The sequence below is a fragment of the Ambystoma mexicanum genome, chromosome 5q (genome assembly GCF_040938575.1).
Source record: "Ambystoma mexicanum isolate Mex_15411 chromosome 5q, UKY_AmexF1_1, whole genome shotgun sequence".
NCBI classification, from domain to species: Eukaryota; Metazoa; Chordata; class Amphibia; order Caudata; family Ambystomatidae; genus Ambystoma; species Ambystoma mexicanum.
The window spans coordinates 212217596-212243361 of NC_090933.1; the positions used below are offsets into that span (position 1 = coordinate 212217596).

Genomic DNA, 25766 nt, shown 5'->3' on the forward strand with positions numbered 1-25766 from the left:
TCTGCAGGATGTGGAGAGCTCTCACCTCGGGACGCAAGGCTTTGCCCGACGAAGTATCCAAAACTGCTCTGATAAACTGTAGCTTTTGGGATGGTATCATGTGGGACTTCTTGAAATTGAGGGAGAAGCCCAATTTCTGAAGGAGGTGACAGGTGATCGACAGATGTTTCTGAGCTTGTTCGGGCGAACGTGCTCTGATCAACCAATCGTCCAGGTAGGGGTAGACGTGAATCCCCCCTCTCCTGAGAATTGCTGCCACAACCGCCATCAGCTTGGTGAAAACCCTCGGGGCGGAGGTTAGCCCGAATGGCAGAACTCAAAACTGATAGTGAGAACCTTCAACTGCAAACCTCAGGTACTTTCTGTGCTTGGGATGGATTGGCACATGAAAGTAAGCATCCTGAAGGTCCAATGATACCAACCAGTCTTGGAGTTGGAGAGCCTAAAGGATCTGAGAAAGGGTTACCATCCTGAAGTTGTCCTTCCTGAGGAACTTGTTCAAGTTTCTTAAGTCCAAGACGGGTCTCAATCCTATGTCCTTCTTTGGGATAAGAAAGTAAGGGTAGTACCAACCCTTGTTCCTCTCCGCTACAGGTACATGTTCTATTGCACCTTTCTCTAGCAGGGTTAAAATTTCCTGCAACAGGAGCGTGTCCGGAATTTTGACAGAGTTGGTTCCCGGTGGATGGTCCTGAGGCCTTTTGAAGAAAGGAAGGCAGTAACCTTGAGCTACTGTCTCCAGTGCCCAAGCATCTGAAGTAATGCCCTGCCATTCTTTCAGATGCTGAGAGATTCTGCCTCCAACCGGGGTTGTGTGTGATAAGGCGTCAGAGTGATTTGGAGGCGGCTGCAGGAGCGGCTAAAGTCAAAGATGCCGTTCCTGAGGTTGGCTTTGCAGTCTTTCCTTGTCCACCACGGGTGACATTTCTCTTGCCTCTTTGAAAGACCTGTCCTCTTCCTCTACCAAAAGAGGAGTAGTACCAAAAAGAACAACCCCTCCAGGAAAATGAGCCCAAATAGTGTTTCTGAGGCTGTCGCATGGAGGCGCCAAGAGATTTAGCTGCCGCTTTTGAGGTCTGTACTCTTTCTAGGCTTTCATCAGCCTTACTACCAAACAGCTTCAAGCCATCAAAAGGCATGTTGAGAAGTCTGGCCTGCACATCTGGTGCGAACCCAAACTTTCTCAACCACGCAAATCTGCGTATCACTGTGCTTGCAGCCATGGATCTGCTGATAGTATCCATTCCAGACTGGAGACATTCCCCCCATTGCCTCCTTTCCGTCACTGACAATATTCAGGAAGCCTTCCATTTCCTCGACTTCCGGAAATAAGTTCAGCTGCCGCCGAAATGCAGTCACACAGGGTATGGGTGAACCTGGCCAGGGTACAGGTGACATTAGTTGACTTTAGAACCATGCTACCCGAAGTAAAAACTTTACGGGCCCAAGCATCTACCTTCTTATCCTCTCTATCCGGAGGGATAGATGGATATGCAGTCTGTCTTGCGGTTGTTGCAGCCTGAATAACCAGACTTTCTGGAGTGGGATGCCTGTTTAAATACTCAGGATCAGAACTAGAAGTTCTAAACTTCTTAGGAAAATTACTGTTTACTGCAGCAATGTTGTCAGGAGCTTCCCAGTTCTTTTCTACCGTTCTCTGAAGTGCCCTATGGAAAGGGAGAACTGGATCCTTCTGGGGGCCCCAATCTAGTATGTCAGCCATGTCATCCTGATCAAAGGTGGGTAAGGCTCTACCCCAACCAGTGCTCCAGATAAGATTTTGAGGTGGGAGTATTTTACGCATGCTTTTTCAAATTAGAGAGTAAATGCAATATCAAGAGAGTAAAAATTAGTTTTCTCCTCTGCAAGAGAGTAAAACGTATCCAACACATACTATCGAATAGTATATTTTAAAGCGCAATATGCAGAGAGGTGATGGTAGTCTTTCTTGAAAGTAACAGCTTTAAAGTGTTACTGCGTTTGTTCCAAGTAAATTTTTCTGAACAAATACAGTAAAACCTGCCAGTTTCGGGGAAAGGATTCCCTCGCCTCTCTGCCTAACAAAATGCAAGTGCGCACATCCAGGGGTGCACTTGGGCTAAAATTTAGGCGGGGACTAACCCTTCAAATGTTGGGAGGGGCACCAACTTCAGAGACAGTGGAGGAGTCGCAAACCTACTTGTGTAGGGGCATCTAACTACATTACTCATTGTAATGAAACTATTCCAGTGCAGCTTCAATGTTACAATCAGTTAACTCTCTCAATTTAAGTTTGAAACAACCACTTCTTGCAGATCCTGAAGGTCCTAGAAAGTGTGAAAATGGCATATGGAATGCAATGAAAGATTCAATATCAGGGCATAACAGAACATTGCAGAATGTGGGGCAGTTCTCTGGACGGCCCAAGCAACTTCAGTGGCTGGGAGCAACAGGGGAGAAAATGTAATGTTGGTTCTACCACAGTCCGCTATACTAGAATCTCTGGTGCACCGACCGGCTGGTGAGACTGCCTGTCAAATCGAGTGTTATGAGACTGGGGGAGGGCCAGTGTAGCAATAATGCAATTCTATATGCCCCATATAGAATTACATTATTGCTGCACTGTGATGTGCCTTTGTTTAACACGTTTACTGGAAGATTGGCTCTTCCTATAGGAAGGAGGGGCTCAGGGAGAAACTGTCACAAAGTGGCTGAATCCACCTGTTATTGATGTTCAAGCGTCTGCATCACCTGGACGATTTGCAGATTCCACTTGTGAGGCTGGTAGGTCAGACTCATTGTAATTGCCCGACCTTTGAAGAGATTTACTGCACTGTTAAAGTCAGCAGTAGATGCACACGATTGTGTGACTAATTGTGCTGCGCGGTGTTGCAGAGCTATGAATGGGTTTGCTAGGGTCACACTTAGCGGTCTGGTTAAAGGCCCTGCTTCTATCACCGAAGATGGATAAATCATATTCAACTCAATGTTAAAGGCTATTTATACTGTGCACTATCACCACTGGAGTGTTTCCCAGGCGCTCTGGCGGATCTGAATGGAAAAAGGGTAGGATGGGTTAGTAGGCTTGAGTGTGAAAAGTGCAAGAGAGCTGTGATGTGCTGTTGGGAGCTTCAGTTCGGTTAATACCATTCGCTGTGCTGTGTAGACATCACACAGGTCCCACAACCCAGATGCTGCATTTCCACAGTCTGCTAGAGACAGCACTAATATGTGAGGGACATGGAGAATTGCGCAAGCTACATTAGCCACTGCAGGGCCTTGTCATTTATTCCATAGCTCTAAACATGCTTAGCGTTCTCCTTAAACAGAAGATAGTCCATGAAGAACACTTTTTAGAGAGTTATGTCTGCTTAGGGGATGATTCCGTTAAAGAGTACCCGAAAGAATGGGCTTTTGTCGAGGCAAAATTAACATACCACATCCAAAATATAAACAGGTTATTCCCTTCTCCATGTATCGAACATGAGTGGTAGCAATTAACCCTGTTCAGATTCAGCCAAATAAATCAAGGGCCATGCATGACATTGTTGGTACTTCTATTTCAGGCCGGTCCCCGTCCTCAATCAAACTCACCAGACAGAACCTGTGCATTTTGAAGAATTCATTTTAAAAAAGCAACCGCTTGCAGCGATTCCTGTGCTAAGCACATGCCCTTTCCACCATGCCCAAAAGTGTGCGTCCTACTCCTATTACAGTAACATGGCACAGCAGTTCACACAAAGTTAGCATTTGCTAAATATGTGTTCCAGTGCCATCTACTGGAGAGAAATAATAGGAGAATTCTCAAAAAAGTACTGTGGCCAGCCTGCATAAATGGTACGAAAATAAAAATCAAATGTGGCGTTTTAACATTATTTTACTGCATAAAAAGCCCCAATACGCTCCTTGTCTGGAGGGCTGACCCCAACCCATGTATTCCACCACTCCATTCATTAAACCCCTGTACCCTGAATCTGCATGTTCTGCAGGGTCAGGTTTTGCAAACTCTAGCTCAGGTGACGTATCAATGCCACTAGCAGAGTGAAGAGTGTCAAACAGGTGAGAAAAATTAGACATGATTTGGTACTTTACCTGCTTTCTCCCAACAAAATCAGCCAAGTCTAATAGCAAGTTTTGATGGAATGACTCTTTCCATTGTATTAACTATGAATGGATGGACTGAGAAAGTGTATTGCAGGATGTACAGAGGCCCAAGTAATGGTCTAGGCAGAGACACTCACTTACGCAAGTCTGAGCAGTGTGAGAAACTAAAGGGTGTCTCACCTAATAGTCTCCAGGGATATCTCTCTCTCAGGTGGCCAGGGCACAGCCATCGCCTTTGGATCCAGACCCCGGGGGTGGACAGTGCGGGAGGATCACCTGGGTGAGTGGTATTCAGGGAGTGGGGGTGAGGCGACTGAAGGTGAGACGCAGTATTCCCCCCTTTCCCGAAACCATTTATTCCTGCTATTTCATAGGATTCTCTGATTTCCAAACCCCCCCGTCCACCACCCTTTCTACACAAACACTGGGCCGAAAAAGAGGGCAACGGGGTAACAAGGCTAACCCTTATATATCTCATTGGACATGTCCCACTAATCGGGTCAGGAAAAGTCAGGCACTGACTTTAACTAGATACATCTGACACCCATTAGCTCTCCCCACACGGATAAAAGGGGGAACATAGAGACAAACTCTGAGCAAGGTGGAACACGAGCAGCAGGAGAACTTTCGGGGAGAAGGCGAACCTACTGGAGCAGAGCGGCAGATGGCGGGACGAGAATCAAGGATAAAGAAACCCAGGAGTTCCCTGCAGGAGGTTGTTGCCTCCTAAGAACCATAAGATACGTGGAGAAGGCAAAATACCAGCCAAGAAGACTGCATTGTGTTTCAAAAGAGCCTGCAATCCTCCCGGGTGATCGACAGAGTTGGGGAGGCAAGGCCAAGCCTGTGGTATTAACCTTGACTGGTGAATTCAAATGGAAAAGACAAGAAAGGAATGCACACAGCGTGTGAGTTGCCAAGCGAGATGAAAGACCTGTGTGTGTTAAGGAAAGACTGAAGTGGCAACAATTTATCTAACAATTGAAGGCTGACTGCGCATGGATGAAACACAAAGAAAAGCAGACCTGTGGTGAGCTTTAAAAATTACTGATGATTGTGAAGCGAGTGAAACTGAGTATCGGAGTGGTTTGGCGAAAGGAAGTAGCCCACTTGAAAGTTTCTGCGAAAGGGGAAATGTTTTTGATATAAAGCAACTAAGTGAATGAACTTCAAAAGCATAATGATCAAGACTGACCCCGGCAAGAGGGGAAGTGAAAGATGAAGGTTGAACTTTTGTGCTTCTGATATTGAACTACATAGACTGAGAAGCACTGAGGCAAATAAAACAAGAGTGCAAACTGAAAGGCAAGTCAAAGTGGTCCTCTGCGAAGGTCTAAAATAAAAACCTGGCCCATTCAAAAGTTTGACATCAGGAAAAGGTCAGGGCCTGACTCAGGGAGACCGGAAGTGGGATAAGTTAGGGGAAGGGAACCCCTAATGAATGTGAATAAAGCTTGGCGAAGGGAATCCCTTCAAGTGCTGCGATTGAAAGGTCCAAGCCCGACTGAGGGAGACCTATGTGAACTTTTGGTTGCACGATTGAACTTTTTGTTGAACTGTGAAAGAACTATTTGGAATGCTGGAAAAGTGACTTTAACGTGGAAGGCCAGACAGGCCTCGATCCACGTTGTGAAATGCTTTGTTTTGAGAACCTGGGCAAGAGTGTGTCATCCTGACTCCGGTGTGAGACACCAGAAGGTGTCGCACCCGCTAGTCCCACGGGATCAGTCATTCAGCTTTTGGATCCAGACTCTGGGGATGGACCAATGCGGGAGGATCACCTGGGTGAGGGTTCTTCGGGGCGTGGGACACCGGATGGAGAGACACGATATCCCCCCCTCCTGTACGATAGGTGGGAACTTTACCGCCCTTCTAACCCCCTTTTCCCTTCACATACACTTCCAAGGACAGCCCGCTCTGGGAGAAAACAGATTCCCACCTGAACAGGGTACCTGGCATGTCCCGCTGCTATGGTCAGGCGAAGTCAGGCAATTACTGACAATCACTCAAACCTGACTTCCAGAAAACTTCCCCATGCAGAAAAAAGGCGGAATACGAGAGCACGATCTGAGCGAGGCAAAGCACACGAAGTAACAGCAGTTTCGAGTCAGCAGCTGAACGAGGGGAGAAAGAAGGCAAACCAAGACGGTTTCTTAAGAAGGGAAATACCCTTGACCTTTTTGGCAAGACACAGTTACTTTCAAGAAACCTTCAAAGCATAACGCGTAAGGCCAGGAAACCAGACTGAAGAATCCTGCATTGCGTGTCAAAGATATCAAGGGCCCTCCCATGTAACTGACCAAGGTGGGGAGGAGCAGCTATTGCTGTGGCATTGTCCTTGGCTCCATTTTGATACTAAGAGGATCTGAGACCAAATGAGGGAGATCCATTCCTATAGGATCTGAGCCCAAACGAGGGGTACCCAAATCAAGAGGATCTGAGCCTGAATGATGGAGATCCATGGTTCCAGCTCAAGTGAGGGAGACCAGGTGTGAACATTGTGATAAAAAGGGGATCTCCGCCTGAACAAGAGAGACCAATGATGAACATTGAAAGCGAGAACTTGTGCATGTGAAAATCCTGATAGGAATGGAACTTTGAGATTTGATTTGTCACAACAGACCCTCTGCAGTAAGAGACTTATCACAAAGGAGGCTTTGACAGACAGAAGGCCCTGGTATCTGAGATTTGAACTGTGTCCTCGTAACTCGAACCTGCCACCTTGCCCCGTGATGAAAACATGGGGAAGTCAAGCCAACTGCTCACCTGCCACTCCAATGTGCCTTACTACATCACTTTACTGCAATGGTGAAAGAAATAGCCCAAAATGACCGCGCTGACTCCTGTGCCCGCCAAAATCTTTAGAACTGTGTTTGTGTCAGAACCAGTAAAAGGCTGCACACACTGCCACACACAGTTCAGGTGGGAGTCCTCACTGCAGGAGCATGCCAGTGGGCTCTGCCACATTCAACATGGAACAAAGGGAAGAAGCAGCATTATTGTGCTGAAAAACACCAAACATCCCTTTTAAATGTTATTTTTCAACCTTTAAAGTGCTGTTTTGCACCAAATCCTTTCATTTCTCATACACCACTATGATCAAAAAGGCCCTGAAATGCTCAGGATCATCCCTTGTGGCTCAGAGGAACCGGGCCTCATTGAATGACCGCTCCTGGAAACAGTATCTTTGGAAAAGCAACCCAGGGACTGTGTTTTCATTTTTCCACAGGAAAACGCAGCTATTTATTTGCAACAAGTAGCAAGAATCAGCTGTTCAGAGAAAGACTATAAACCAATGTCTGATACATGTATCCATACTGAAAACAATTCCAGCACTCAAGGGAAGGACTAGAGCTGACTAAAATGGGTATTTGTTGCAGAGGAAAACCACCGAATTTAAAAGAAATAAGGTAAATGTGCTTTTTCCTGAATGAAGAGCAAAATCGCCTATGTTAAAAGTATATCCATGTGTAAAGGCTTGATTATTCAAGAATGTAAAAAGTATTTGCTACTGTAGAAACACATATAAACTGTTTATATGTTTAAAAGTTAAGATTTAAAAGTATACATCAAAGCAAAAACCCAGGCTGAATGGCAAACTATGTCAAAGAAAAAAAAACTGCTATCCAGAGTGCCACCCCTGAGAAAGGGCGACACCTCATAAACCTCTGGAGCAGGAAATGCTAATTGCAAGCATGGGGGCTTAGCCAAGACAATAGCAGGCTAAGATTCTCACCTGTCAAGTGCGAAAGGCAGGAAACTTCAGTCAAAGGGAGTGGCCCCTCATTCTACTTCAAAGGAAACTGACAGCTGCTGCCAGTTCAAAGAAAATAAAAAACTGCTAAGGATTTGGTGTTTAAATGCCTATTTTTAATTGAGCTTTAAAGACACTTAACTTTGCCAAAAGAATGAGGCGACATCTGAAAGTTGGTAGTTGTAACTCTAATTGTATGCTTTCTTTGAAGACGCGATTGAACCCTGTACTGCATAAGTAACAGAAGTTGTGAAGAATAACAGTTTGTGGGGAAAGTATTGAATTTGCGCACATGACATGTTGTACACATATCCCAGGGGTAAACGCGCATCTATGTACAAAATTGGGAAATTTTAGGCCAAATCTTTCATGGTTAAAATTGCCAAAATGTCACAGAAAGCCTAAACCAGGTCCCACAGACTGGGGATTTGGATTGAAATGTGACCCACGACATATGTAACCTGTGCATCTGATTTTCTCAGAGGTCATCACTGTATAAATATGTATTTGTGGAAAAATTAGATTTTGGTTCTAGGAGCTGGGGGGAGGTTTCCAGACATTGTAAAGTTACACCATAAAACATGACATCCTTTTCTGTCATCCAACCATCAAGGAGCAAGGTGGAAACTATGCTCTTGCTCAATCATAGCATCATGGGTGTGGGTTTTAAGTCTGCCCCTGTCATATAATTTAGTGATGTCATTTGGCATGATAAATAAGGGAACCTCACAACACACCACACACTGATTCCTAACTGCATCCTGATTTTCTGCGTGGCATCCTGTTCCTGAATTCTCCATCTTTGTTCCCAATTCCTGATTTTACTTACAAAGCTAAGGCCTCAGCATTGCGGAACTCATTTTCAGCTAGGCCTCAAAATTCTGAAACAAATCCCAAAATCCCAGGGAAGCATCTTGTTCCAGCTGGCTTGCTACTACTAAAGGCTTGCCTGCAGCAAACTCACTATCCCACTGATCTGTCTCCAGTAACCAGCGCAGTCCAGTGCAGTAACCTGAAGTGCCAGTCCAAGTGACCAGAACCACCCACCTGAACCCAATTCCGCCAGATGTGCCCTGCTGTCCTTGGTTAGACCAATCCGTGTGATGACCAGAACCCTTGACGGTCCAAAATCTTAAATTAAAGTGGACTGTAAGTATTAATAGGAAGCACAGAAAAAGCATAGCATAGCATTGCCTTGTTTTGTTCCATCCCATCTCTAAACACTCCTATCCTTATCTTAATAACTTGTAACATTGTCCGAATCCTTACTGCTATCCTATTATTGGTTTATCTTGCTAAGCGCCATTTCTTTAGTCATTTTCATCTTGTGTAAATCTTAAGTTATCAATCCTACTTCGAGTGATCCGACTGGTTCCGCCAGGAGAGGACACTGGGGATTTGGTGTTGAAGTCATGAATCAACTCCAGAGCTTACTTTGTCCCTCCTTGGTATTCTAGTCGGAATGCTCTAGTCATAGATTAACACTATAGTAAATATTTTCATGTCCAAACTGATTTCTTTTCTGTTTTCACTGACTGATTTTTCTAAAAACGCCTCTCATTCAACCTTGCATATCTCCCTCAGTTTAATAGCTAGAGGCTTCATTTCAACTCATACTTATACATAAGCCCTGTAGCTACATCCCAACACAAGAACCGCACTACAAATTTCACCCATTATTCTTAAAAACCGTTTAGTGAATTTTAGGCGGGAATTAGCATTTCTGCAAAGTTTTACACGTGTGATTGTTGTTTCAAATTATTTCCAAACTTCCATTAAGATTCAAAGTGTTTACCTTTGCTCAAACTATAGCTCATGATTGTTAGCACCTTTCCAATGTTGCTCCCATAGAAATTTATATTGATTTAAGGATTTTTGCACACTTTTCATGTTTAGCTAAGCCATTTCGAATGTCATTTTAAAAGTGTAAGATTTCAAATCCATTTTCCTCTCTTGTTTGGGAAGGTGGTATTTACATGCTGTTCATGGTTCTCTATTCCCCGACTACCTGCTGATTCCTCATATCTATTTAAAATTGCTTATTTGTGGGTTGATAAAGATTGCCAGGGAAAATCCTAACATAAGTGCTATCTTTCAAACAAGCCAAAACTGTTCTTTTCTCTGTGCCTTATATTCTGTGTTGCTGAAAAGTGAATTTAACTGCGTTACATACCTACCTATCTGTTATTGTCACCACATTTGGTGATTGCTGCTCCCTAATACAAAGTATATGTGTGATTTGAATTTTAAATAAATAAATAAATATTACCTTTACCAACCAGCCTGATTCCTGGTTCATTGTGACCTGGGGGTAGTTTGAGAAGGGGTGTGATATGAGTGGCATATCATTCAGAATATTGAACCTATAGACATAATAAAATAAGCATTTCATTTGTGCACTGCATACTAGGCTGAGACCAGGGTGTATCGCCTGATTGAAATCCTTAACAGCCCTGACTTTATTTCTTGAAAACATTTCTTTTGCATACACCTTTGTCCCACACTCTTTGTATTTACAAGTGCGGATTGGCAATAGGTTTATTACTATATGCCCTTTTACTTTGACACAGACTTGACTACGACTGCTTTATTATCTGATGTTCATAGCTTGCTCCCATCCTTAGATTTAGGTTTAGATAGGCGTTTAACCAAACCATTTGAAGTTCAATAAAGACCCTTGAACTGTGAACACTTGTGTCTCTTCACAGTTTGAAACCATTCCTTTTCAACGGGGACTGCCTTCCTCCGTGCTGTCCAATGTGGGGTTGAGAGCGGACTTGGCCACTTTGATTCTTTATATTCGAACACTGATTTTCCTTTGCATACATGTTCCCCTTTATACTTTTTGTATAAGAGATAGGACAGGCATAAGGTTTTGTTAGTCTAGGCCACTTTGATTTGACAGACTAACTAGGACTGTGTTTTCTTTATTATTTGATGGTAGACTACTCCCATTTTAGCTACAGGGGAAAGTAATGGTTTTTCCAAATCCTGAGAATTGAGTAAAGGTTTTATAATCTGTACCTTTTGTGTCAGTGTCATACTTGTGATACCATGCCTCGCTTACAGCAAAAAAAAGGGACGTTGCACCTAAACCCCAATCCTCTAGGCAAAAATGCGTAAACACATGTGAGAAAGAGGAAACTGTTAAAGTGTGAAGGACAGCTGCCACACAAAGCTCCTGTGCTAACCCACAGCAAAAGGTACTGGTGGTTGTAGCCAGAGGTGTGCCTGAGGGAGGTGCCTTACTGGGCACATTTTTAATTCTAATGCTACTGCACTTCATGTTCTGGTCCCATTGCAATACTGGGGTTTACGTCCCATAAGCATGGAGGACAGGGAACAGATTCCACAATATATCATGTAAGATATCAAAGTTCATGTAGGGTGATGTTTTGCCAAACTTTCATATAAAACATTGCAAACATTGTTTTGGCTGCAAGGAGAAAAAAAGGTTTCAACTCACCGATGTACCACCATATGCTTTTTGCAGTTTAACTTGCTCTTGAATGTCTTTTGGCAATATGGACACATATAGGGTCTTAAATCAGTATGGATAGTCATATGGCGCCTCAAACTGCCATTGGTTGTGAATGATGTATTACATATAAGACACTTATGTGCTTTTAATCCAGTATGTGTTCTGACATGAGCTCTCAGCACACCCGATGCCACAAATCCTTTTCCACATTGAGAGCACTTGAAAGGTTTTTCACCTGTGTGAGACCTTAAGACAGAAAATCAAATCAGCAAAGGAATGGATTTCAAAACACAATATTAACACTTTGAGACAGACATTCAGAAATTGCAGAATAACGGAAATCTTTCCATGACCACCAAAAGTTGAATTAACATTTGCTGATGAGATAACTCAGAAAACAACACCCTGGTATCAGTCACTTAATGAATTATTGCAATTATTTTAAAGGAAAAAGCATCTGTGCTGATGTAAATTCCTTTTCCCGATTTTATTAAAGTCTCAAATTGAAGAATACCTATTTTCACCCTACAACGTCAAGATTCCAATTGATAGTTTCTTTGTTAGACCACTTGAAAGCAAAAAATATTGGACCAGTTTTAAATAAAAAGAAAATGTTTGCCATGTAAATCGTGCCCATGAGACTCTACATAGTCAATAGGTCATGGACTTCCTGAATTACAGGGGCATTGTACCAGGCACTTTGTTTTTCCACGCTACCCATCTTGATGATTGAGATTCAAGTTTTTGGGTTCATTCTATGGAATCAGTGTTAAAATAGGTGTGTGTTAGTTGGCATTTATGGGGAATAAAACCAAGAATATAAAGTAAAGCCTCTGCCAAAACACTAAGGTGACAGGAATGTGCTCGCCCAAGGCGCACAAATTCTCTGACTCAACAGCCCCACCCAGTCAGAGGCTATTTGTTGAAGACAAATGATATCCAGTGATGATATTGCAGGAAATAATACCAACTGAATTTAGAAAGATGAAGAAATATTGCTAGAATGAATAGAGTGCGTAAAAAATACCGACTAGCAGAAAAAAGATCAAAACAAAGGCAAGAAAGTGTAATGATAGTGTTTAGTTTTAGGTGTAAAAAAACCAAGAGAAACCCCAGATTTAGGTTAAAATCAGGATAACGGGGAGGGAGACAGTTTAGGAGGAGACATAAGGTGTGGGTCAGGGGGTGACCCCTGAAAAAAAGGTATTTTTACAATGGGCAATGTAAAAGTCATGTTGCTATTTTTCTTGCACTATTTATTGCACTTTGTAATTGTATGTCACTGTTATTTCAGCAATACAATCACAGTAAACCAATACAAATACAGAACTACTAGTATAAGCAGCAAGCATAAATACTTAGTATCGGAACTGTCCATCTCTACTCATAAATGCACAAATATTACCTTGATGGGTATTTAGGAACTTAGTCCGAATCTCTCCCTCTTTCAGTTTGTTGATACCCCTGCTCTTGCATTAAAATTGCTCCAAGGATGCCACATTATGCAGATTTAGAGTTTATAACCTAAGGCCCCTGTCTGCTCCCTGTCCGCTCCAGGTACGCTTCCCGCCCCTCCCACCTAGTCGCCGGTGATGATGTGTGTGCCACCCACCACCTCCCTGGTCGTCCGTGACACAGTGTGTGCCCCACCCGGTTGCCTGTGACGCAGTGTGCGCCCCGTAAAGCCCTCTGGTCACCCGTGATACTGTGCGTTTCCTCCGGACACCCACCCATGGTCGCTCATAATGCTGTGTGTGCCCCCCATCCCTCCAGTAGCCTGTGATGCTGTGTGTGCCCCAACCCCCTTTCTTGCTCCTGTTGTCCTCCCATCTTCCCCCTCTTCTAACCTGATAGTACCCTCTAATCTATTCTTGTATTTACATGCTTCTGCCCTGTAACATGGGTAGGCACCATGTATTTGCCCACTGTTTCGACTCTTGCATCTGTGTGCTGCTGCCACCCTGCAACATGGTGTAGGTACCATGTATTTGCCCACTGATTTGACTTAGAATCTGTGTGTTTCTGCCGCCCTGCAACTAGTGGTCAGGCTCAATGGATGTGATCACCTGTTCTTCTCATTTGCACTTTGTGTATGATGTATTAACTTTGCACGTTCTACAATGCTTGTAATTCACCTCTTACACTTCCTTTCTGTAACCCGAAGCACTGAAACATTTCTCTTTAGTCTAAGCGCCTATATACCTCAGGGTTTTGCACGCTATACGAATAAATAAACAGAAAAACATGGTATATACACCTCACCTAACGCACCAAGGTACAACACAGTCACCTATTTAAACAGCTTTAGCAGAACAACCAGCAGCTCCAGCAGCGAATTGCTGGGTTAGGTTGTGACAGGAGCACTATGTATTAAGTACTGAAATCCCAATTAAAATGTTTCATTACTCAGATGTGCAGCATTTGTCCTTCTTTCGCAAATTGTTCGGATAGATGAAACAAAATTAAAGTACCGAAGAGCATCTGATTACAAACGCCAGCTGTGTTAGACAGAACCTGCACAGATTTTAAGCTCACAAGTCCTTCGGTACATTGATATTTATCAAGACAAACCCATCCAGAAGATAGTGTGAGAAACCAGGTGATGTCTCACCAGCTAGTCCCCAGGAATCTGTTGTCCAGGTGGCCAGGGCACAGCCATCGCTTTTGGATCCAGTTCCGGGGGGTGACCAATGCGCAAGGATCACTTGGATGAGGTGTCTTCGGGGAGTGGGACTGGGACAACGGATAGTAAGAAGCAGTGAAGAGTGGGAAGACCCCGAAGAACTAGAGACCTTCAGCATATGTTTATGTCAGTCCTCTGCTGACTTCACCTATGAAAAAGCTTGTGTGAATGGGAAGAAAGTGATGACGTTAATTGACTCAGGTAGTAAGCAAACCACCATAAGAGCTGACCTGGTCACGACAAGGGACCTCGAGAATGCTACCCTAGTTTAAAGTTACCTGTGAACACAGGGACAGTTAAATATACCCCAAAATACCTGTGTACATTAACATCAGGGGATAGTCATGTTTAATTTCTGCAGCCATCATTCCTTGGCTCCCCGATGGAGGTCATTATAGGTCTGGATTCCTGCATTTCCCACTCTTCTGCAGCAACCCCTACCTCCCTATAGAGAGTTTTCACCCCAAGACTGCTGGCACTCTAATTACTATTCCCAAAACTCTCCAATATGGGATTGGGAAAAGTCGGAATCTAAGGAACCCCCTACCAGCTATAAAGAACCCATAAAACCAGAGTCAACTCCTAGAGACCACTTTGTTGATTGTAGTCGAGAGACCAATAAAACCACCTTGCCTCTACCTACACAGTCAAAAAGAAATCAATGGAATATGCGAGAGTCCTTGGCTATATCTAGCCCTGTTCTTTCCCAGGTCTTAACGATGAAGAACCTGGACAAAGACCAGTCATATCAATCTAGCATAGGGAAAGGATATGTGAGAAACCAGAAGGTGTCTCACCCGCTAGTCCTCAGTTATCTGTCGTCCAGGACACAGCCATTGCTTTTGGATCCAGTTCCGGGGGTGGACCAGTGCGGGAGGATCACATGGATGAAGGTGTCTTCGAGGTGTAGGATACCGGATGGTGGGACTTGGGTTCCCCTTCCCCTTTTCCCTATTCTACCAGGTAGGATACTTAGGAACTCAAACCACCCCCGACCATTTCCGACACAAACACTCACAGACAGATCACTTAATGAGAAAACAGACTAACGCCCAAGCCGTATATATCTGACATGACCGAACACAAGGGTCAGGCAGAGTCGACAATTACTAATAATTACACACACCTGACTTCCATCACACTTCCCCACAAATGGAGCCTCCCTTGGCCCCTCTACTACCACTCCTCTCTTCTCTCACTCCTGTCACACCTGATGAGGTCCCCAGACAAGTCAGGTCAATGAAGGCATCAACCAAACAGGTGGACCCCTGCCCCTCGAAAAGCATTAAGGACTACATTGACTCTCTCGCTCCAGCCTTGGCTGAGCTCTGCAATCTCTCCTTTGCCACTGGAGTTTACCCAACTTTTCTTAAGCACTGCGTTGTGCACCCTCTGCTTAAAAAACCCTCTGCCGACCCCTCCATTCCAGCAAACTACCGCCCCATCTCAATCACACCTTTCCTGGGCAAACTCCTGGAGACGCTGGCTATCTCAGCTCACCCTCCACACTGAATCTGCTGGTTGCCTCCACGACCATCGGTCTGGCTTTAGAGCATCCAGAGGCACGTAAACCTCTCTTCTGAACACCTGTGAAGACCTGCTCTCAGATCTTGACACTAACATTCACTCTGTCCGCATTCTTCTTAACCTCTCCTCTGCCTTTGTCACGGTAAACCACAACATCCTGATCGCACGTCTGTGACACCCTGGGTATCACAGGTCAGGCTCTGGTGTGGTTAACCTCCTTCCTTTCCGACCACCCATCCCAGGTGGAACTTTGGTCCATTCTCTCTATCACTCTCTCAACCTGCAGCATCCCCATGGCTCTAACCTATGCCCTTTGTTCTTCAATGTCTACATGGCTGCCTGGCACGATTGATTGCCAGTTTCACTTGCGGATAACATGCAACTCTCCTTCAGGCTACCCTCAGCCACCTCCTCTACCTCGCTCATATATAACTGTCTGCAATTCAGTCATAGTGTGCTGCAAATGACCTCTGCCTCAATGCCAGTAAGACTGAGATTGTTCGCATTGGGACTCCTGCTCCCGCTTTCCCACTCCAACTCTGGCCGGCCTCCCTTGGCTATGCGCCCGCACCCACATTTGAGGCAAAAAACCTTGGGGTCATATTCGACTCCACACTCTCCTTCTCCACTCAGATTTCGGACAGCTCTAAAAAGTCCAACTGCCAGATGCACCTCCTCAGAGGTACCGTTCCTTTTCTCACCTTCCCCCAAAGGCTCACAGTCTCCAGAGCCCTGGTTCTCTCAAGGCTGGACTATTGCAACAACCTCTTTTTCAACCTCCATGCCTCTGCTTTTTGCACTTTGCAATTCATCCAGAACAGAACCATAAGACTTATCCTTGGCCTCAAGCCCAGGTACTGCATCTCTCCGGTGCTGAAATCCCTCTTGGAACCCTTGCCAGTCCTCTAGCACTTGCCTCAGGGCCTGCACTTGCCTCATTGCTACTGCACTTGGTCAATGACCCATGAGAATGGCATCTCTCGGCACTCACCCAGTTTCTGACTAACTGGGCGTACCTAGATTCTCCCCCCCTGCACTTCTCCTCTCCCCCTCACTTCTTCTATACTGTCTGTGCACTTGCACGATCTGACCGTACAATGCCTTGAAGATCGTCTATCTTTTCTTCTCTGTCTTGCATGGTGGCAACTCTATGCTCTTGGAAAAACTGCAGAATCGTCGTCAGACCTATTTGCTGTTATCTACACTGTTAATTGCATTATATGCACATACTCTGTCTGGGCAGACTTGTATCAGTCAGAAATTCAAGGGCTCTGAATGACTGTTTAACCTTGTTCCCTCCCTCATTGAGCGATTTGAAACTCTTGCCTTGTGTATAGGCGCTTTACAAATAAACATTACCATAATATACAAGGTGGAGCATGAAAGCACACTCTGAGCAAGGCAAAACCCACAAGGAAGTAGCAGTTCCGAGATGTCCATTTAATATGAGGAGAAAGACAGCAAGATCAGAGAGGGTTGCAAGGAAGGAAGTGCCCTCGACCTTTTCAGAGGAAAACTGCTACTTTCACGAGCCCTCGAGAACAAGAAACATAAGACCTGGAATGAAAGCTGACAAAAGGTGCATTGTGTGTTGGAGGTACCCGGTATTCTCCCGTGTCAATTTCCAAGGCGGGGGGGAGTGATTGCTGCTGTGGTACTGTCCTTGGCTCCTACAACAAAGCAGCGCCAGTAAAGTCAGCACAGCCGGTGAGTCGGGGAGACTGGTAGCAGACTGGTCTGTGTTAGAACCAAAGTTACAAGAGGTAACTTTGTATTAAGAAATCTGAATAAACAGTGTGTGAAGCATATGTGATAAGCGACGCAAATATAATTGAACATCCAAGGAGTGACTGAACTTTTGAAGCCAAGATAGATAACCATATACATCGTGGTCCGGTGCCACGTGGGTGCTTATTCGAAGGTCTCTGTTAGGTATCCAACTGAGAGGTGGCAAACGTGAACTGTGAAATCGAAGTGGTCCTGCAATGGGTCAAGCTAAACCTGTGCACATTCGAAAGTCTTCAATAGCTAATACGAACTGCAATTGGTCAGAGCCCGGCTGAGTTATAATGGTTGTGAAGAGAAAGGATCTGAGCCCGGCTGAGGGGGACCCAGGGTGCACCGTGAGTCACCCGAAGAAGATATTCTCTGAACATTGGAAAAGGGGATCTGAGCCCGGAAGAGGGGTTACCAGGGTGAAGAGTGAATCACCTAACTTGAGTACTTGTAAGAGGAAATGAACTTTGTTTAGGTACATCAGGCCCTCTGCATCAAGAGACTTTGATAACTTAAGAGACTTGGGCACAGAAGGCCCGATACTGGTAATGGAACTGTATCCTCATGCCAAAGAAGCCAGAGAGTGTGCTATGCTCAAGTGAACCGTCTTGTCCTGTGCTGAAAACGTGGGAAGGAAGGCCAAAGGCCTGAACATCCTGACAAATCATTTTGTGAACACTTTTCTTTTTCATGAACACTACCCTACACTATTTGTCTTTGGTATTAAGGATTGGCAATTTTTTTTATTTTAGTATAGGCCCTTTTGTTTTGACGAGACTCCACTAGGGTTGCATTATTATTTGATGGTCGTAGCTTGCTTCCATCTGTAGATTTAGGATTAGATGAGAGTTTATCACAACCTTGTTAAAGTTCAATAAACACCCATGAACTGTGGTCACTTGTGTCGATCTTACTATTAATGCCATGCCTTCCGTACTTTTTTTATATAATAAAAGTAACAACTCTGCAGTTGGCGCTACCTGGTTGTATATGTCTGATGCAAGAAATTCTCTCAAAAAAGATCATTTAATACAAAATGTTTAACCTCAAAAGGTGACTGCTACTAGTAGCTGCAAATAATTGTTCTGTACTCCCCAAAAGGTAGTCTGTATTTATTTACAGACTTTCAACCAATGTAGAGCTACAACGCTCATGGGCAACACTCAATATGTAATGAAATTAAGATTCATGGATCAGAAATCTGATCTTCTAAAATGTATCAGTGCAAAGACTACATGCATCAGGTGATGAATACTGCAGAGTCCTGACAAAAACCCTAACTATAAACTCCCCCCAGGTGGACAAGGAAAGGCAGATGCTTCCTGATCGTGACCCTGGGGGTGGCATTAGCCGCGGGAGAAGAAAGGCACCAGGGGAGCAGGAGGACTCCATTGGGCGAGATGTGTTATTTATGGTCCTCAGGGAAGGGAATGTCAGTGATGCCAGAATATGTAATAGCTTGCTGTCAGAGAGAGCCGTTAACCTCCCAGGTTAACCGTCTCAATGTAGGTGAAACCAATAATAACCACTAATCCCCAGGAAAGGAAAAAGGCCCTTTCAAGATCACACACTTTCATATGAGTTAAAACCTTGCAGAGGAATATTAAAGCTGAAACCATAACTATAACCAGCTTAAAATCCTCATTTTCTTATCTACAATTAGAAACTTATTTAAAAAGGTGCCCAAATACAGCAGTCAGATATTTTTCACTAAGGATGAGAACCAACCAACTTCCTTTATCATCAATGATGGGAGCACAACAAAAAATCCAGCGCGAGGAACGAACATGTAGAATATGCAAGAATCCCAACATCCTGGAATTATCACATGTTCTATTACAGTGCCCTGAATTGAGTACCGACTACATGACATAGTTAGGACATTTGGTACAAACTACAATTATATCAAAAGCGATGCCTTTTGGGCATTCTGCCTGAACACTGACTTGCAGACAGTCCATATAAGTTTATATCAACTGTGGAAGTACATTAAAAAAAAAGTTTGAAAATGAGAAGGTTGTTAAAAATGGAATGATTAAGAATGCTATCTAGTTCACTTAATATAAAGGGAAAGATAAGCTGAAAATAGAAAGCCAGTTTAATCAAAAATGGCCTCCTTAAAAGAGAAATGCCATAGAATTTTAATAACAGAGCACTGTAATTGACACAGCCAGTGATGAAGTTTCTCCAATGATGTGTATGCATGTAAAGTGAGCTTAGACATTATTTTTAGAAATGTATTTATGGATTTTTAATGTGTATCATTTTATGCAATTATTCGTAATATCTCATAATTTCCTGTAATTTTATGCAATTACTCGTAAATTGTATTTCTATGCAATTTTAACAATTCTTTTTTAAAGTTTTCTTAAAACTAAACAAATGAAGAAAAAAAATGAAAAAAAATCCTCATTTGAGTCTTACAAAAGTCCTTTCATTAATATATAATTAAGGAGAGAAATAAACTAGATTTGATGTTTTCATTAGAAAAGGTGATCTTTCCACCATGGACTCCAAGTTCCACAATTCTCAAAGTACTGGGACAAAGAAGAGGGCTGCAAAGGAAAGAGACTGTAAAATGCAGCCTATAAGGGTTAATAACCCTCACCTGAGGAAGACTGGGAGGCATAAAAGGCCCCCTCAGGTGCAGGCCATGAAGAAGAAGGAAAGTAGCAGCAGGAGATGGAGTGATTGAGGAACTTCCACGTGGCAGCTAAAGTTAGAGAAGAGCAGAGACATTGGCACCACTGTCGTAAGCCAACATATGCAAGTCCAGAGAAGGTCTCTTCTTTTCAAGACCTTGATTGCACAGGTTACACAGCGGAAAGTGGTGGAATTGACAGCTTTCCCCTCGAGAGTCGCAGCTGAAGAGGTTGTGCAGCGGAAAGCGCACAATTTGAAAACCTCCCTGCTATCAGCCGAGGTGTGGTGGCAGGCGAGCACCGGAGGGCTGTGGGAGCCAGGAGGGCTCCCATTTCGACTGCCGCAGGCCACAGGGAGAAAGAAGCAGAGGTTTCCGGGCAGCAGAGGAAAGCAGAAGTGAAGGACCTGGAGGCGAGACGAATGGACGCGCATGCCAGACCCAATGGGCTCTCTAAATGATTGTGACCCCCCACAGCACTCCGTAACCGCCTGCTTGTTTGTTCTTGTTCGTTCTGGGTGCCTTAAGCACCGAGACACTATAAACAGTGAAATAGAAAGGAAAATGTATGTTTGAATACCAAACTGACATAAAGCAGGCTAATCATTCATTATTAAACCAAGCTGACTCTAAAAGAAGCAAGTGGCAGAAAATTAATTTTACTATCAGAACAGCTGGATGTGATTGTATATGTGTGGGACAGATTAAAAGCCATCAGCTCAAGGGGGCAATAATTTGAACAAACAACTATCACTCAAGCCAGAAGAGAAGTATCCCAAAGCTAACTTAAGACAACAACCTTTGCAAAAGACAATAGAGGGTAATGAATACTCCTAAAGTTTGTAAAATATATTCCCCTTATACAACGAAGCAAATAAGAGGAACTGGCTTAAACCCACATTGCCACAGCCAAAGTGTTGTAAGAGTGGGAGAGAACGATTGTCAGCAGTTGGTTAATGTTGAAGTGAGAAAACAAGAGTGGACGAGGGCTTTCCTTCTGAAAAGAAGTACTCAGAAGTGGGGCATAACCTGCACTGCGTGGGGCAATCACCAGAGTGTCATAAACAGCACCAGTGTGTTTCTTGTTTTCTCTGAAGAAATACTTAAGTTGATGTTGTGAAGCAAGAGACATTGCAAACTTGTTAAAGACGCTAATCTTTACCACAGAAGTACTTGTTGTTAGTGGTCTTATTCTGTCCTAGCAAGAGTACACCAGGGCAGAGAAATTTGTAGTAGTAGGCCTAGCAGGTGAGTGGACCAGGTTGAAGTCGCTGAAGTAATGTGGTTAAAAGGTTTGAAGAAGTGATAACATAAGAAAGATGTATTGTTGAACTGGCACTGAATCATCCTGACAAATTAGTAGTCCTGAAGGAGGTCTGAGAACTGCTGCAGAATTATCTACAAAAGAGGAAGTGACAGAACCACAAAGATGTATTTTTGAACTGTTACAGAATAAGGCTGACAAATCAGTAGTGCAGAAGCAAGTGTGGTGTGAACTACTGTAGTTCTATCTACAATTATCAAAACAAATGATTTGTGAACGGTTGTAGAATTATCCTGACAAAAAGCAATTGTTTGTTGATCCTAATGACCTATGGAAGTATTCTTGGTTTAGGAGAAGTTTCCTTGAACTTTGTCACCGGTGGAAAGAGGAAATCCTTGTGGAATACGTTTGAACTGTTAGAATTCAAGTTGAAACAAATAGAACTGTGTTGGAACCTTTGTTATTAAGTTGAACCAAAAAGAACCAAATTGGAACTTTATTACAAGCCAGCGTTTCCTTATCTTTTTGGGATTGTTGAACAGAATCCTGCTTGAATCTGGGGAAGGGGAATTCACCAGATTGAAAGGAGAGACCGTTATCCAATTGTGAATCTAACTGTTTTATTTACTATACGTAACCTTTTTGTGTTGTTGTATGTACAAGTGTGAGGGAAGAGACCTTTTGTTGTAGTGTTTCCTTTAGTTTATTATAGGCAGGAAAATCTTCGCCAGGCTAGGGATGGTGAGGCATTCATACAACCTTTTGAGTTAATAAAATGGCATCTTTTGAAAAACCTTCACAGAGATGTCCGCCTAACATTTGACTCCTCACAATAACCAGTCACAATGAATATTAGTGTACTTATTTTGTTTGCAATGAAGAATGCATGCACTGGTTACTGTCAGAGCCAGGGGAACAACAGACCAAAAGAAGCCAAGAAATGGGATTAAAGGGTTTTAGCCAGGTTAACCAAAATGCCATGAGATTAGGTTTCACAGTGGCTAGAGGGTGGGCATTTGCAAAAGTAGGTGCAAAACAATGAAGTTGTTGGGATCATGTTCCTGTGATGAATCAGATGGTGTCATCACTCCTTTCCAGGCAGTGACCTTCCCCCATGTGGCCAGGGGACGGCAGCCCCTACCCGACCCCGACCCGGGGGCGGCTATATGAGGGAGGATCACATGGGAGGAGACAACCTCTGGGCAAGTGTCATGTATCAGTGGATGAGGCATGGTATCCCCGGTTTCCTCTGAGGATATCCCACCCATGCCCAATGCCTTAATGGCATATTGTTACACCATCCCTCATACACCTAGGAAGAGTGTTGAAAACTTGTTCACCAGATCTGTATGCAAACCGTCAAAAAACCGACTTGCCCTTGAAAACCACTAACGTGGTTTGCCCAAACTTCATATGCAAATTTTCAAGAATGGACTTCCATTCACATAAGCATAAGAATACTGGGACTCAAAAGAGGGATCAAGTAATACAGATCACACAAGGTCAAGAGCACAAGTCACATTCTAGTTGCTGCGAGCGCTTACCTACAGCAGGGAAAATTAAACAGCAGAGGCACCTGATCAAAGAGAGATACTGGCGGGAGAAGACTGCATCTCTCAGAATTGACAAAGACTGAGGGGCTAAGAGGCATTCCGTGGATCCAACTGGCTCATCAAGAAGGCGAAGGGAAGCTTGCCGTGAGACAGATTAGGGACTCAAGAAGCAGAGAGAAAACTTCTGTGTGTTTGCAGGTGTTAGGAGGCAGCCTCCACACCTTACCCGAGATTGGGAAGACGAGCAAGACGCCAAACGCTTTTTACCGGTTTACCGCGGGAGAGGAAATATGCCAGGAAGAACCCATGAGTCCACGAAAGGGAATCGGCACAGCAGGCGTATTGGCAAACAAAATAGGATTGAGATGCTTTAAAATGTGTTGCGATGTGTTACGCAAGGGAAAGGCTTCTGGATATCTGGTAGCTGAATCCACTAGGACCACGATATAGCAGTTCCCTAACATAGATGTTTCCAAAGGACCTACTATGTCCATTCCTATGCAAGAAAGGGGGCACATAAATGATAGGCAAGGGTTGGAGTGGAGTGGAGCGATACGAGGGACTTGGGAGCTAGTTTTTTTGCATAAGGCAAAGGTGAGTATAAAGTTTTTCACATCAGCAGAGATGCCAGGCCAATAAAAGCGGCTAAGGATTAGCCCCACGGTTTTAGCTGTTCATAAGTGTGCTCCTGTTAAGTAGTAGTGAGCAATCTCAAGTACCCTCTTTTTATAGCTTTTGGGAACCATGATTTGTGACCTAGGTATACCACCCGGGCCAATGTTGCCCCGATAGAGGAGCCCGTTTTTCAAGAAAAAGAAGGGTCCCACTTTTACTTGTCCCTCTTCTTCTGACAATGTGTTGGAAATATTCTGCTAAGAGGGGATAATTCCCTTGAACAAAGGCCTGGTCGGGCATGACCTCAACCTCTTCCACCAGGGTTTTAGGTGCTGTAGCTATGGATGTTGAATGTGGGGTGGGTGAAGATCTACGTCAGCTTCTCCAAAAACCTTTTCCTGCTCTTTCGTGGTTATATTCTTCCTTTACTTCTTTAAAATGTAGGAATTAAAGCTCTTTCCAAGATTCCCTGAACGTGTTTCCCTCCCTTCTTGACTTGATAGGCTTCCTTCCCACTGTTTTGGATCAAAATGTTTACAACGCCTGTATGACGTCAGCTAGTATATCTAGGTCATAACGCCAAGCTAGACCAGACTTTGAGGCTAGCGGGACCTAGGTACTAAGAGCCGGTACTAGAACCAAGTCAGTGGGCATTAATATTATTTCCACAGGTGGAATCAATTCCTCCCTAAGGCTGCAAAGGTCAAATCCAATTGAATTTTCTGTAGCTACAGATGGATTGGTGGCTTGGTTGCTAAGTTGTGTGAATCTGAGGGTTCCCCAGTTTTAATCACCTGAGCCCGATCCCACTACTGACACCAAATGTGAGGTGCCAGGAATGAGATGCAGACACAGAGGTGACATGTTTGTGGTCACACACTTTTATTAACATAAAAAGGAGTTGGAAAATGCCCATCCCTGCTCTAGGGGGAATTTCCCTACCCCGACAAAACTAATCATTCAGTCCAGTGCCAAGATGTCCAAATAAAAGGTCTATTCTGTTTCAGTAATCCTATTCTGGCCTTCACACTAACTAAACTTCAGCGTGTAAGGGAATTGACACGGTTTCCAAGTGCTCAAATCCAATAAAAAGGTTTCCAACAATCAATGTTCACAGTTCCAGGGATCAACTTCCTTCCCCGGATTCTTTATCTTAAGTTAGACCACTTCAAAAAGAATGCTCAAGTTCCAAAAAGATTACCCTCTCCCGTTGGTGTGCTTCACTTCTCTTGGGCTATCAGCTCCCACCCCACACGTTCCCTTTGATACGTTGCAAATACAAGGGAATGTCTCTTCCTTAAAGTTCTTCACAATAAGTATTTGGTCTTCACAGGTGACACTCTCCCACAGGTCTTCTCACACAAATGCCTAACTTAAACTTCACCTGGTTACCACAACTTTATTATACATACATCAATCTTTAACTCTTTATTATGAGAGTCACTCTTTCTGTGAACATAGAGCTTAACAACGTGTTTTACAAATGCTCTCACTTCTTTAGCAACAGTGTTGTTTCCCACACGCAGCGCTTTCGTGATTGATTCACTTGATTTGGCAACCCAGTAACCCACTTGCTTCCTTAAGTTCACCAGTTGTTTCTATGGCTTCAGAGGAATGAAATCTGCTTGCTGGCAAACCAGTAACTCTTATTCCTTCTCCGGGCTTACCTGTTGTGTCCAGCTTTTCTTCGGTCTACCCTGCTGCGGTGTGCAGGATTTGTGTGCGCCCTGTCAAGTGCTGCACTCCCGTTGTGTTTTTCACTTTCCGCGTTTCTTGCTGCAGCAGACCGCCCGAACCATGGTTTCTCCAATCTCGTGTTGGTTTCATCCTTTGGTCGCCTGCCACGGCTTGCTTACCTTCAACATAGTGCTCAGCGGTCCCACGGGCTGCGAGGCATGCAGCTCTCCACTCTCCTTCCTCTATTCTGCTGAAGCCTGTCCACTTTTGAACTTTCCCGCTTGCTAATTCATTTGCGATAAACTAGACCGCTACGTTAGTCGCCAGTCTGCGTAATCCTCATTACCTTGTTGCTCTTCCTTGCGTCAGACATTATGGAGTACATTTCTGAATGGCTTAGAGGACGTGAATACTAAGCCTCCTGGTCAGTGATCCTCACTACTCCCTGCCTCTTCCTCATCCCCGTTCCCAACATACTCTCCCTAATGGGAGTTTGGGGGTTAACCACAATAGATCTATTAGGAGTTTGTGGATGAGTGCAAAAAAATGCCATTAAGACATAGGAGAGTGAGGAAACGTTTCTGGAAGGGAATGGGGAGCATGCGGTTTTGTCCAACGATATTGTTTCTCCCCAATAGTTACCTCCCCCCAGGTGGTCCTCCCTCAGATAGCCGCCCCCAGGGTCAGGATCAGGTAGCGGCTGCCGTCCCCA

General features: G+C 44.0%; 1 protein-coding gene across 6 annotated transcripts in view; it reads right to left on the reverse strand.

Moving 5' to 3' along the window:
- The window catches only part of ZNF236 (zinc finger protein 236), a 2444547-nt gene that overhangs the window by 1530247 nt on the left and 888534 nt on the right, over window positions 1–25766 (reverse strand). For all 6 annotated transcript variants that reach the window (XM_069620724.1, XM_069620725.1, XM_069620723.1 and 3 more), the window contains one exon: window positions 11304–11564. In XM_069620724.1, coding sequence (XP_069476825.1) covers window positions 11304–11564 — 261 coding nt within the window. The remainder of the gene's footprint in view (window positions 1–11303; window positions 11565–25766) is intronic.